Source organism: Diabrotica undecimpunctata, chromosome 7 (genome assembly GCF_040954645.1).
Source record: "Diabrotica undecimpunctata isolate CICGRU chromosome 7, icDiaUnde3, whole genome shotgun sequence".
NCBI lineage: Eukaryota > Metazoa > Arthropoda > Insecta > Coleoptera > Chrysomelidae > Diabrotica > Diabrotica undecimpunctata.
Genome location: NC_092809.1, coordinates 51,311,739 through 51,326,608, shown reverse-complemented (window position 1 = coordinate 51,326,608; position 14,870 = coordinate 51,311,739). Strand labels below are relative to the sequence as shown.

The 14,870-nt window shown below is 32.5% G+C and overlaps 1 protein-coding gene across 1 annotated transcript; it reads left to right on the top strand.

The window, feature by feature from the left end:
- Positions 1-865: 865 nt before the first annotated feature.
- Positions 866-1,921, top strand: LOC140446369 (uncharacterized). Its single transcript, XM_072538912.1, has one exon. The coding sequence runs from the start codon at positions 866-868 to the stop codon at positions 1,919-1,921; it is 1,056 nt and encodes a 351-aa protein (XP_072395013.1).
- The last annotated feature ends 12,949 nt before the right edge of the window (positions 1,922-14,870 follow it).

Genomic DNA, 14,870 nt, shown 5'->3' with positions numbered 1-14,870 from the left:
CTCGAAAGAGACAAATAGTTACTCGTTATTGCTTCATATAAATTAAAAATTGCAGAATTCATAAAATAGTGTAATCAAAATGTACTTTTTAAAAGCTTTATCTCTTTATATTTGAAGCATACAACAATGCATTAAAAAAACATGCCAACACTGCCAAACCGAAATATTTTTGACATTTGCGGCTATATTCAGCTTGTACTGTCCGTAATCTCAACCCAAATAGGGTAAATGCACCAGTTGTTGGCCATGTGCTAGTTATTGGCCTACTAATATGTTTTGATTAGAATTAGGAAAATGTTGGTATTTTGTTAATTCTAACTACTTTTTTAAGTTTGGCCACATGTCTCCTAGAGTATGACATATCTAGTTTCAAGGTAACCATTAAATTTTAGTCAGTATTCGATGTTGAATGAGACACTGTTCTGTGCCGCTAGTTTGCAACAGAAATTTTGTTATTTACCTATAGAAACTTGTGTTGGTCGGTAAGTACTATATACTGTAATTTACTTTTTACTTTATATTTTATGTTTTTGAGAGAATATAGTGTATGTCCTGTTTCAAACTGCATAACGAATATAACGTTATTTATACAAATAACGTAAATTTTAAGGTGGCCAACTACTAATGCATGAAATTATCAATGTATCAGTTATTGGCCTAGATGGCCAATAACTGAAACATTAGATTTTGTAAGAATCTAGTGATTGACATATGTTAATAACTAGTGTTTTATATGTGGCCAATAACTAATTATTATAAATTGTTTTAGAAAATATGCCAAAACGATCTAAAACTGAAAACAATTATAAAAAAAAAGTATTCCGAAGACGATGTTAAAAAAGCGTTAGAGTTAATTAAAAATGGTATGAGTGAGCGAGAAGCCTCAAAAATTTTTAATATTCCCAGAGCCACTATAAGTTACCAGAAAAGTGAAAAATTTCATTACAAGATAACCCATGGACCAGATCCATTTCTTTCGAAGGATGAAGAGGAACAACTAAAACTCTGGATTTTTCATTGTCAAAATAGAGGATTTCCTGTTCGTGTTGACGACATTAAGGACTCCGTTAAATCATTTTTAGAGAGTAACCCTAGAGTTAATCCATTTGTTGAAAATAGACCAGGTAGAACATGGCTATCAGCATTTCTAAAGCGCAATCCCAACATTTCGCTAAGTACTTCAGAGGGAGTGACATCAGCAAGTTCAAACATTAACCAAAGGGATATTACCAAATGGTTTGACAACATAAAATCTTATCTAAATAAAAAAGGACTTTCAGACGTTCTTCAAGACCCAACAAGAATCTTCAATTGTGACGAGATATGTTTTTATCTATGCCCCAAAAATAAAAAGGTTTTGGCTATGAAGAGTTCCAGAAACGTCTATGAAATTGAACATAACCCAAAGGTTAACTTAACAGTTATGTTCACATTTTCTGCAATAGGCAATATTTTACCTTCTATGGTAATTTATCCCCATAAAAGATTGCCAAATGATATACCAAGTGCTGTGCCGAATTCGTGGGGTATTGGTTTAACTGAAAATGGTTGGATGGACAACAAAAACTTTTATGAATATATTGGAAATATATTTAACCCTTATTTAGATCGAAATAATATTACACGTCCGGTGATACTTTTTGTTGATGGGCATAAAACCCATTTAACTGTACAGACAAGTCAACTTTGTACAGATTTAAAAATTATTTTAGTAGCTTTATATCCTAATGCCACGAGATTATTGCAACCAGCGGATGTGGCTGCATTTAAGCCTCTAAAAACTTTTTGGAACAAAGCTGTGCTTCAGTTTAGGAGAGACAACCCCCAAAAAGTGTTAACGAAATTACAGTTTGCCCCTGTTTTAAAATCTGCTATAGATAGGTTAAATCCAGATGTTATCAGAAGTGGGTTTAGGGCATGAGGTATATTTCCTTGGAATTCTTCTGCTCCTGACTATTCACTATTGACTATTGACTATTCAAAATATCTTGGGAAAGAATTTGAAATTGAAGATAATCTGGATGAGCACAATGATTTACCAACACTTATTGATCCAAATACAACAATTTCTTATTAACAATTTTGTGAAATAGTTGGCAATGAGAAAATTAAAGAGCTATGTCGAAATAATTGTAAAACTCAATCTGATGATTACCAAATATTGAAACAAATCTTTTCAGCATTTACTGAAAAATCATCGGTAGAAATTTCTACAAACGACGAACAAGAAAATATTTTAGAAAATATATCTGTAAATGCTACAAATAAATCTATTGCGACTTACTTAATATGGCCAGATACTCCAGCACGAAAAGGAAAGAAGGAAACTCAAAAGCTTCCATTTGTTCTAACTTCATCAGATAGAAGAAAAAGAAAAAATGGAAAAAAAAATTAGAAGAGGAGCGTAAAAAGGAACAGAGGAAACTTAAAAGAAAAGAAAAACAGAGTATTAAGGAAAATGAAAAGAAAATAAAAAGCTCGAATAATAAAAATCCCAAAAAATTAGCTAAAACTTTTAAGTCTGAAGAGAAAAGTAGACAACCCATAGAAATGACCTCAACAAAATTAAAAAAAGGTGTAAAAGTTCACATTCCTATTAAAAAATATCAAAAAAAGATAAAAAAAGCATTGAAAGTGTTTTCTCCTCTAAACCAGGAAAGTAGAAGTAGCGATATTGCGGTTTTTGAGCCACCACTACCTGAATTTGTCAAAGTTCCTATACCAGAATCTCATTCTCACACAAAATCATCAAGCTCTGTAAATAACCAAGATAATATAGGTAAATGGATGCCGTATATAAATAAATAATAAATAAATAATATTGACATTTTCAAGCATTCACCTACACCAGAAGTGAATTTGAGATTATCCCCGCAAATATTTCTCGCCCACACTAAATCTCCAAGCCCTGAGAAAAAAATTGTACCCAAACGGAAATTATTTGATGATAATACAGATCAGTCCTCAACAAAAATTACAATTCTATCTGATAATTTATTATCAAATATTCCTTCACACTTTGAAAATCGAAACTTGGTATCAAACGTTCTTTCGCGTTTTAAAAATAAAAACTTGGTATCAAACATTCCATCACATTTTAAAAAGCAAAAAGTTACTAAAGTTGCGTATTATCTATGTGTACTAAACATTACAGAGTGTCAAGAAGGCATCAGATGCCAAATGTGTCTTAGAACATATCATGTAACTTGCATAACAAGATTCTATGGCGGCACAGATCAAGTATATGTTTGCGAATCTTGCCAAAATAAAAAATAAAAGTTTAGTTTGACATGTGTTTTTTTTGTGTCCACACTCATCACAAAATCCTTGCTTACCCAAACACCTACCTATCTATCTATTTTAACTTACGAATTATTTGATAAAATATCTCTTTAAAAAATGATAGCCAATCACTAACACATATGGTGTCAATAACTGGAACAGGGTGGCCAATAACTGGTTCATTTGCACGTTTACAAAAGAACACATATAAAATATTTTCACCCATGAAATATTAACGTAATAAAATTTTGCAATATGTAGAAATAATAATAAAATTCCATGGTGATAAAAATAGTTACAATAGGCCACAGTGACAAAACATTTCATAGATATATCGACGTGCTCTCCTTAAGAGGCCAACAACTGGTGCTCTTACCCTATTATTTAATGTTATTATTATAAAGTTTGTACTTTTATTCAGTTTTGATTATTTACATTCTTTGTTGAATTTGTGTTATACCTCCATATTCGTTATTCTATCTGTGTATTCTGTGCATTCTCTTATAGCACCAAATAGCAACGGAGTTTTTTTGATTTCAGATTGTTTTATTGTTTATTTTTATATTATTGTCCAATAAAATAATTTAGTAATGTAAATTCCACGATAACTTGACATTCATACCAATGTGATAGATAATCTTGGAATTCCAACACCAGCTTAAAGAACATTGCAACGAGCTCCCATAGCACCTATTTCCTATTGTTGCATATGTTAATACGTTTAAATTCAAAAGCCCTCTTGTTGATTTTTATTACATAGTACAAAATTACATAAATCTTTGCCCGTAATACTTTTGTTCTAGTGGAATAGAAATGCGGAGGTTTTCAGCTCCTATCATGAATTAAACAAGCGAGGTTAACACTCACGAAAACATTTTTCACAAGACCTTTTTCTGGAGCTCAGAATCCGAATAATCAGATGTTACTCTTTTTCTGTATGGCTTTGTGGTCACTTTGCTTCTAGTAATCTAGTAAAACAACTATTGACGTGTTTTTGAAAAACCATGATTTTACTGAAAAAAAGCTGATAAAATGCATGAAAGATGTACAGTTCGAGACCAAAAAGGTAACGTTATAATCCCATTCTAGAAAATGAATAGCTTTGTTCAAAATCTGCAGATACCCAAAGTCTGGAGACAAGCCAAATTCGTGGCGTTACTTGTACATGGCAAAGACTCCAACGACCCAAAAGCTATCGGCCAATATATTTGCTCTGTCACCTATTTAAAATACTTGAGCTCATGATCCTTAAAAGAATTTCATCCCGAATAGACAAAAAAATAATTAAAGAACACAGTGGCTTTAGACCGGGAAGTTCATGTACATCCGAAATACTACATCTTATCCAATACAATGAAACAATCCATAAACTGAAAGATGTATTTCTACTTTGAAATTGATCAAGACGTTTCTCAGGAATACAATATCAAAAAGAAGAATTATGTCGCTTGCCATGTTGTCCATAAAAAAAAAATAGTTAAAGCAATTTCTGACTTTAACAAAAAGTTAATGGAAAGGTTCATCTCGAATAAAAACAGAATGAGTTTTATTTTAAGAAGTGGCTTTTGGTAAGTACCTATTTTTTTTTATATTCTCCAATCAGCGCGTCTCTAAACAAAATTATCGCCAGCTTTTACTGGACACCAATATATTGTCGTAGACTGTCTGTCCACTGTTCCTAGTTGAAAGGGAGGAGACCAAATTGTGAACTCAGGAACACGTTGGATGGTGAAAATGGTGATAGACTGATTAATTTTCTGAAATCGATCGATTTGTACAAATTGTAAAATGTGTAGTATCTTCCAGTGCCAAGTCATTGTTTAATGAATATTGCATATTTATTGTATTGTATATTTATTTATATAGTAGATATAGTGCAAACCACAACAACTGTAAAACGGTATAATCACTAATAACCTATTGTGGTTGCTGTGGTATATTTTAATAAAAAAATACGATATTTTGTACAAAAACTGATATTGTATAATATACTCCATCTCAAAATAGCATATTAGTATAGTTTTATGGATAATAAATGGATGATTAATTTATTCGATGACTGAGCAATCAAGATAAAACATTATTACAGGTACAGCAAAAAACATTAGTTACGATGTGCTTTTAGTAGCAGTAGCATTTGCACTTAATGTAGCAGAAATCTATTTGACGTTAACTTGTGTAAGAAAGGATTTAAGAAATTTATTATTATTGGTAGTAAACGAAGAAACAGCTGGTAGTCACTTGAGAACCAGAAAAGTGTTAACAGCAATAATAAAATAATTAATTTACGTCAAAACATCTAAGAAAAATCAAAAAAATGGAAACCCCAAATAGGAGGAAATTGTGGATTGATCTGAATCTAATCTTAATGTAAATATAATAAAGTCAGAAGCAATATCCATTACAAATGGATAAAAAGAGGTTAAAAGACGAAAAATAATATAGGAAATACAATGAAATAAAACATCGTGGAACGTGGTTTTAGTATAGAATATATGTAATAGAAATATTCTTTATTGTCACTGAAAATTGTACAATTTTATGGAAAAAGCTTACAAAAAGTCAGAAAAATAACAATAACAATTTAAAATTTAGTAAAATTACATAAAACGTCAATATAACAAAATAAAAGATAATAAAATATACAATCCATTGCAAAATTTAAATAAATTGCAAATTGCATAATAAACCCTTACGAACTAATAAGTTTAAGTTGCTGCATGTGATATCCAAATATATCATATAAAAATACTTTAGTTACTGGTACCTAAACGTACTGTAATCTCTTAGTTATTCGTTAAGAAACTCTTCCACTGAATAGTATGGTCTTTCAGATAGATAGGCTTTTGTCAATTTACTGAACTTTAAGGAAAGAAGCTGTAGATTTAAGTTGTAAAGGGAGATCGTTGTATAATTTTTTTGCCGAATATAATATAGATTTCTTTACTAACTCGCTGGACGGAATCGGTAAATACATCAAAGGTTGAATTTATGGTGGAGTAATCGTGATTAAGTCTTGCTGGAAAAACATGTAGATGTTTACGAATTAAGCAAACAGTTTCTAAAATATATAAAGAGGGGAGAGTTAAAGTCCCGTGATTTTTAAAGTAGCTTCTGCAATATGTTATTCTACTGAAGTCAAAAAGATACCGTATTGCTCTTTTTTGTAATTTAAAAATAACATCAAATTGGGCAACTGAACTAGAACCTCAAAAAGGGAGGACATATCGAAGATGAGACTCGAACAAAGAAAAATATGTTATTTTGGAAGATGCTAAATTGATTTCCTTAGCCTATTGATTGCCTAGCCATGGCAGGCTGAGGCTAGTTTCTTACTTAACAAATCGATATGAAGGGATCATTTAATGTTGCTGTCTATAAAAATACCAAGAAATTTTACAGAATCAACGATACTGATCTAGCTGTTCGTAAGAAGCAAGGGTTGGAAAGCTCCTTTATAGGATAATGCTACTGTCTTATCCACGTTAAAAGAGAGTAAATTAGAGTCGGACCAGGTTTCTATTTTAAGTAGATCAGAAGTTATAGTTGCATGAAAAGTTACAATATTAGAGTTCCTACTCCACATACAATGCTTTTGTGTCTAGAGTCAGTATCATTTGCTCTAACTAGTTGTTTTCTATTCCACAAATAAGATTGGAACCACTTCAAAGAAATACCTCGAATTCCGTAAAAAATTAGTTATTTGATCAAAATGTAGTGATTTACACAATCAAAAGCTTTGACATAGTCACAAAAAAGGATGGCAGTGAAAAGATTATTAGGGCTTGATAGACCTCATGTAGTAAAGAAAACATAGCATCGCTGGTACATTAATTAGATAAAAAGCCGAACTGACTTTGTGATAAAATGTTGTTTTCAACGAGAAAGGACATAAGGCAGACCTTTATGAGTCTCTGAATAATTTTGGATAGGACCGGTAGTAAGGCAATAGGTCTATATTGGCAGAAATTCGATTTTCACCACCCTTATGAAGAGGAATAATAATGGTTGTCTTTTTGCACTCGGCAAATATACCTTTTTTAAAATAATCATGAATTAGTGAGACCAGGACTTCCAATACATTTTTTGGGAGATTTAAGAAAATTTTTATGGATAGTCAATCAGTACTACAGGAAGATTTGCTTTTGATACTACTGATTGTTTGGATCACTTAAGGTTTGTCAACTGGTCTAAGAATGAATTCAAGACCTTTTTGGAATTGAGAAGATGGGAAATAGGATCTTGTTGTGACAAAATAGTTGATGTTATATTTTTACTTACATTAACGAAGTATTCATTTAGATTTTCAGGGTTTGGAAGAGACAATGTTCGAGCTGTGTTAGTTTTATTTCAAAGATCGTTTATTATGGACCAAGTTTCTCTTGCAACATTTTTAGAGCTTTTCAGATGATTTTGATAGTACATTTTTTTAGCTGTTTTGATAGGTTTCTCTGTACTTGAAAATATATTCAGTGACAAAGACGTTGGTAGTAAGTGTTCCGTGGAAGAATCAGGTGATCTATAAATGCAAATAATATATAGATTAAGACTCTTGTTATAAACTAATGAAAACTAATAAAAAAAGGTAAGTCATTATTTGTAGAAAGAATTAGGATACCATGAGCTGAACTTGGACGATCATACCTAGATATTTTATATGTAATACAGTATTGCTCAAAATAAACAGTACTGAAACTGAAGCATAGATGTCTTTTTGTGTGCGCTGTCATATTCAAATTAACTAGTATAGACCTGTCAAGTAATCCTTAAACAATTAATTATTAAGGTGTAATTGGTCAAAATGATGTTAAGTACAGAGGAGAAAGTGTTTCTTGTGGAGCATTATTTTCGCTCATAAGGAATCGTCCGACGTAATAGTGCCAGTCTGCAATACGTATGTGATCAATTCACACAACGGTTTAATAAACGTTATCCAAGTAATGCTGTAATCCGAAAGCCAGCCAGACAAGAACAGCGTTGCATCTTGGCTTAAAACGAACTTTTTTGCAAAGAATCCCGAAGGAACTGGGTGCATTTTCGTATGTGATTCAGGTACATCAACAATTACATCCCAGAGATTATCACAGTGGAATATTGTGCCAGAATTCTTGTATTAGGTACAGTATAAAAATCCTGAATTTTTAAAAAATGTAAGGTTTTCAGACGAAGCACATTTTCGTTTATCAGGCCATGTAAATCGTCGCACAAATTGTTTTCTGGGCTTTGCTAGACCAGATAAAGTTTAAGAAGTTACTTTACATAGCGCAAAAGTGAGTGTCTGGTGTGCAGTTTCGGAACACGGAATCATTGGTCCGAAGAAAATGGTAGGCAAATCACACTTAATCAACAGAGGTACATACAAATGTTAACACGCTTTATCCCTGATCTACGTCAATTTTGTCGTGTACGTAATTTGGCATTTCGAGACCAATTTTTCTAGCAGGATGGGGCAACTTGCCATAATGCTGTCGCAGTTCGTTAATTTCTTCAGTGACATTTTCCAAACAAATTTATTTCACTATTTACTGACTTCCCTTATCCTGCACATTCTCCAGACTTAACATCTCCATACGCATACATTTAGGGCATGGCTAAAACTACAGTTTTTAAACAGGCACCACAAACCATCAATTAATTAAAGGATGCCGTTGGAGCCTTCTTCGCGGACTTGAGACAACTTTTATTTCATAACATTACGAGAAATCTGGAATATTGGTATGAAGTCTGTCTTGAGAGAGGAGGAGCTCATTTAGAACATATTATAAAGTGTCAATAATATGTATTTTTTAAAACAATGACCTAATTACAAGTTCAGTACTGTTTATTTTGGGCTATACTGTATTTTCGCAAGATACATTTAAATAAAAACGAAATCAGGCAAAATAATATGCGGACGTCTTATAAGGAGAATTAAACGTATCTTTAAATGGAAATTTCGGAAATAAAAAGTAACATTAAAGTCACAAATATAAAAGAGAATGAGGAATCAAGGAAAAGAAAAAAGATTTTGTCAACAGAAATAAGTAACAAATGAAGAAATACTTACTTATTCTTCGTTTCTGACATGCCCTTGTCCCTGCAGCTTATTTATTATTTATACCTACTTCTTACAAACAACGAAAATTATTCCCAATGTTTTAAAGCTATCTTAGCCATCATTTTTTTTGTCTAAAGTTACCAGAATGATAAGAAAACAATATTTTTTTAACCTGTTTCGCATGCATCATTTGGACATACTTCGATCATATACTCTTGATCTTGGCTCAAATATTAATATGTTCGTAAAGATAAGACAGTTCATTATTTATTTTAAATCGCCAGACCCCAAACTAGATACTTCCATATACTTTCCAAAGGTTAGTACAATTAAACCTAAAGCTAAGATTAATATTATTGGAAAAATTATTATCAACTTCATCTGGTTTCCAAGCGGAACCCCGTGGAGTTTCAGTACTCCGATCTTTCGACTTCCTCTCTGTCTTCATCACGGTTTCTGGAGTCTCAGCTTCATGAGCCATCAGATCACTTTATTTGTACCTACACTAGCATGCTATTTACATGCAGTGAACAGCATGATGTAGTATTAGTAAGAAATATTGAAAATGATTTAGAACAAAAAAATGGAACAATGGAGACAAGCTCTTGAGGAAACAGGTTTAAAATTTCGTAGGGCAAAAACAGTGTATTTGGAATGTTCATTCTAAGATGGTGTTACTAAAATAAAATGATATTTCTGGATAGTGAAATAATTGTAAAAAGTAATAATTTTAGGTAACTAGGAATGGTATTACAGAATAATGGAGAAATAGATGGAGATGCATGCGGCAGAATTTTGCTGAGATGGATAAGGTGGATTCAAATGAAACTAAAAGGCGTGTTCTATAAAACTGCGTAAAAGACGTTTAAAATTAAGAATGGATATATTAGGGAAAATTTTAAAGGGGGGGAGGAGCAAATGGAAAATGAGAGAGCAAATATTAAGATGGTTCGGACGGGTTCAATGTGAGAAGACGGTAATCACTCAATGAGAAGAGTTGCAGAATTATCATAGCTGTACTGCTCAAAGGCATTATTATTATTTTCCATACAGCATCCTCGACGACAACTTCAGTAGTGTTTTGAGTATCTTGCGATTCTTGTAATTCACCTACATTTCCCTCTTGAGCACGTCTCTTCGTAAATGAATTTATAAATCTCAAGTATAGGTAGTATTCTTTTTTTTATCCTACACCAGAACTGCTTTTGGATTTGCTGTTTACACTTCGTATCTAGGACGAACTTGTTTTCCACTTGGCTTGGCAATCATTTCCTATAAATTATAAAATAATAAATAATAATGATAAATAAATAAAATCATAGAATTTAATAAAGTAGCTCAATTGAAATACTTAAACAGAAATGAATGAACACCCAAGTAATGTGCGTAGTTTGAATTTATTCGTATTTATCTTATTGCAGGTACATAGCCACAGGAGCATTTTTTCGATCAATGTTCTACGTATTTATGAGAAGTGAAACGAAAATTAGAAAAATTGTTGCAAAAACCTGTAATACTGTAAGAAATTTTTACAAACAGTAGGTATATATGATGAAACAGAAAACAGATGATTGGGTACATATTTCAGCACAATTTCTAAAAATTTGGAATTTGACCAATTGCTTAGATGCAATAGACTAAAAACAAATCCGCATTAAGTAACCATCAAATAACAGTTCTTCATATTTTAATTATGTTTACTAAAATTAGATAACACAATCCTAGAAAGGCTGAACCATTTTAGATATCTAGGGTAGTTGGATTTACTGCAGGGTTGAAAGAGACGAGGGAATTTCGACCAGAATAGAAATTGCACAAAAAAGCTTTATAAACTGGCGTGCTGTATTGTGTAGTAGAAGCCTGTCATTGACCCACGTCTAAGAGTATTAAAGTGCTACGACTGGTCCGCTTGGTTCTAGGGATGTGAAACCTGGACTACAAAAATAAAAAATCTTAATTAATTAGAAGCGTTCGAGTTGTGATGTTACCATGCTCGGAATCGCGTGGACAGCACACATATCTAACGAACATGTGCTAGAGACCAAGCACAAAGAGCGAGAATTTATGAACATCATCAAAATAAGAAAGGTCTAATACTTCGGCCATATAGTAAGAGGACCTAAATATCGCTTACAATGGTTAATTATTTGGGGCAAAATAGAAGGAAAACGCTGGATTGGAAGAAAGCAACTGCTCTGGCTGCGTAACATTAGACAATGGATAGGTCGAACGGTCGAGGAATTGTTTTATCTAGCTGCCGATAGAGAAACATTTCATCAGCTTGTTAATACGTCGATAGCCAACGCTTAAAAACAAGCACAGCAAAAAAAGAAAAAGAATATATTTTAATTATAAAGAATATTTTTTAATTAATTTAATGGAATGTTCGGATGAAAATGGAATATTTACATCTATAAATGTGGGTGATTATGACAGGAATAACGAATCTGTGGTGTTTAAACATTCAGGATTAGGTCAAGCACTTTCAAACAATACTCTAAACATTTCTAAACATCCATCACCATTGCCCGGCGAAGAGGAATTTGGATGCATATTTAACTATTATTTTGTTGCTGATGTAGCTTTTCCTCTTTGTATAAACATTATGCGACCCTTCAGAAAACGAATTTTAAACAACAATCGCGAATATATAATGACCGTTTATCCCGCGGACGAAAAATCATTGGTTGTGTTTTTGGAATGCTTGTGTCAAAATTCCGCATATTTAAAACTCCTATATTGTGTTTCGTAGAGAGGGTGATTAAAATTGTAAAAGCCGCTTGTGTATAACACAGCTTTATCAAAATAAATAAAAAAAAATTTCATCCCTGAACAAAAAAATCACTATCGCGGTGAGATGATCAATTGAAGATGCTGTGGAATGTCGAGATTATTTATGTTAATATTGAAAAAAACTCTATGGTTCAGTACTTTGGCAATATCTTCTTCTTCTTCTTCCTTCTTGTATGTATGCTTTAAAGCCTGTTTCTTCTTGTGCTATTCGTACTATCCTATCCTCTGCCATTCTACTAATGTGTTCGTTCCACTCCTGTTTCCGTTTTGTCACCCATCCATTTATGTCTTCTATGTTGCATGCTCTTTTTATGTTTTCGCTTCTCTCCCTATCCAACACTTTTCCCTGATATTCGTCGGAGTATTTTTATCTCTGTTGTTTCTAGTAGTCGTCTCGTTTTAGATGTGTCTCCGCCGTGTATGTTAATATAGGTCTAATTGCTGCTTTATAGATTCTTGTCTTTAGTGTTTGTTCTTCCAGATTGTGTCACTAAGAGATCCCGCTGCTTTATTTGCTTTTAAGCTTTGTTGTCGTACTTTTTCTTTAACGTCACCATAACTGGTTATATCTATTTCCAGATATCTAAACCTTGCTTTCTGCTTTTTTATTTTCCCATCAATTTCGATTTTACATCGTAGTGGATATTTAGATGTTGTCATAAATTTGGTTTTTTCTGTTGATATTATCATATTGTATTTCTTGGCTGTTGTATTAAAGATGTATGTTAATCTTCGGAGCTCGTCTTCTGTCTCGGCGATTACTGCGGTGTCGTCTGCATAACATAATATTTGGATCGCTTTGTTCCCCATTCTGTAACCATGACCTTTACGTACTGCTTAAAGTTGATGTTTTCGATAGTTTGTATAATATTGATTGGTATGTTTCTTTTATACAGTAGGTGTAAGACGACTTCGACTTGGATGCGATCGATGGCCTTTTCTGTGATTTGTCTTAGTAAAAATACGGTGTCTACGCAGGATCTTTCGGATCTGAATCCTTGTTGTTCATCTGATGAAGTTGTTAGTTTATTGATTTTGTTGGCTAGGCCTTTTGTCGTAAGCTTAAGTGCAGTGTTCAGTAGATTTATACCCCTATAATTGTTGGGTTCTTCTTTATCTCCTTTCTTGAACATTGGTATCATTATGCTGTTTCTCTGTGCTCTGGTATCTTGCAGTGGAATATTAGTTTTTGTATAAGTTTTGTCATCTCAAGGATTATACTTTCTCCTCCGTGTTTTAGAGGCTCGTTGGTTATTCCGTCTGGTCCTGGTGACTTTCTGTTTTTGAGTGAATATATGGCTATCTCTACTTCCTGAAAACTGATTTCTATTTCGTGTCTTAATTCAGGTACGTTATTGTGTTAATTATTATTTTCCTTTTATTTAAACAGTTCGGTCAGGTATCTTTCCCATTCGTTTGCTGGTATGTTATTGTATTCCTTTAGTTGTGCCATTTCTTTCCATTGGTTTCTTATAAATCTCCATATTGGTTTTTGTGTACCGTAAAAGTCGCTTTCCATCGTTTTTGTAAACTGTTCCCAGTGTTCATTTTTTGTTCTTCTTACCAACTGCTTTATTTCATTTCGTATTCTTCTATAGGTGTCTCGGGATTCTGAAGTATTTAATGTTTTGTACTTCGTATACGCCTCTCGTTTCTCTTTACATTTCTCTTTTATTTCTTTTCTGAACCATGGTGTATTGTTGTTGTTGCTTTTGTTCAGTATGACTTTGCGTTTTCCTAGAACTTCTGATGCTGCTTCTTTAATGTTGTTTTCAATTTTCTCCCAGCTTGCGTTTATATCTTCGATGTCGTCTATTTGTTTCAGCTGTATCTTTTGTGCCAGCCTCCTTTCGTAAATTTCTCTTGTAGAGTCGTTCCAAATTGATTCTACATTGAATTTTTCTTCGGTGATTTCCTGTAAAAAATTTTTTGGTGTTATTTTCATTCTTATTTTTGCTAGTAATAGTTTGTGTTCATTTCCTACGTCTGCTAAGTTTAAAGTTCGGATATCTAGAATTTGTTTGGGGTGGATTTTTCTATTAGCGATTATAAAATCAATCATAGATTTGTGCCCCTGAAGTTTTCAAATGTATATTTATAGTGGAGTATATTTATGGTCGAAAAATGTATTATTGATTCTCAGCTCGTTAAAAGCACAGAGATTAGCCATGAGTTCTCCATTTGCGTTGACATGGTTTTCATTAAATCTTTGTTTTACTCCGGGAACTATTTCATTTCCGATTCTTGGAATAAAGTCACTCATAAAAATTAAGGCATTATAATTATATTAATTATATAGTCTAGTTATAATTATTATCTTTGTTAATAAAGAAAATATTGAATTAATTTATTTATTCATACTATACTAATGTCAATAAATCAGTTTAGTTTACGAATGTAAATACTTACCTGATTCATTAAACATTTTTATTAATCTTCACCATATTATTTCTGCCTGTCTTTCATTACTATGATCTGGAAGCCGATGTTCATATAGTGAAGTATTTATCAGTTAAAAACCAACTGTCAAGCGTAGATTTTTCCTGGTCATTCCCAAGTAATTCTTTGATACTGACTTTTCAAGGTTACTTAGTGTTACCCTGGCAAGTCTACATCCTTGCCCTTCTTTCCGTATCTTTACGGTTTGCGTATGAGAGTGACAATTTGACAATTTCCGCGATTGTTGTAGTTGACTAACCAAAAAAAAGTCGTGAGGTTTATTTTTACATTACCTATACTGGCAAGAATTTCATCTGTT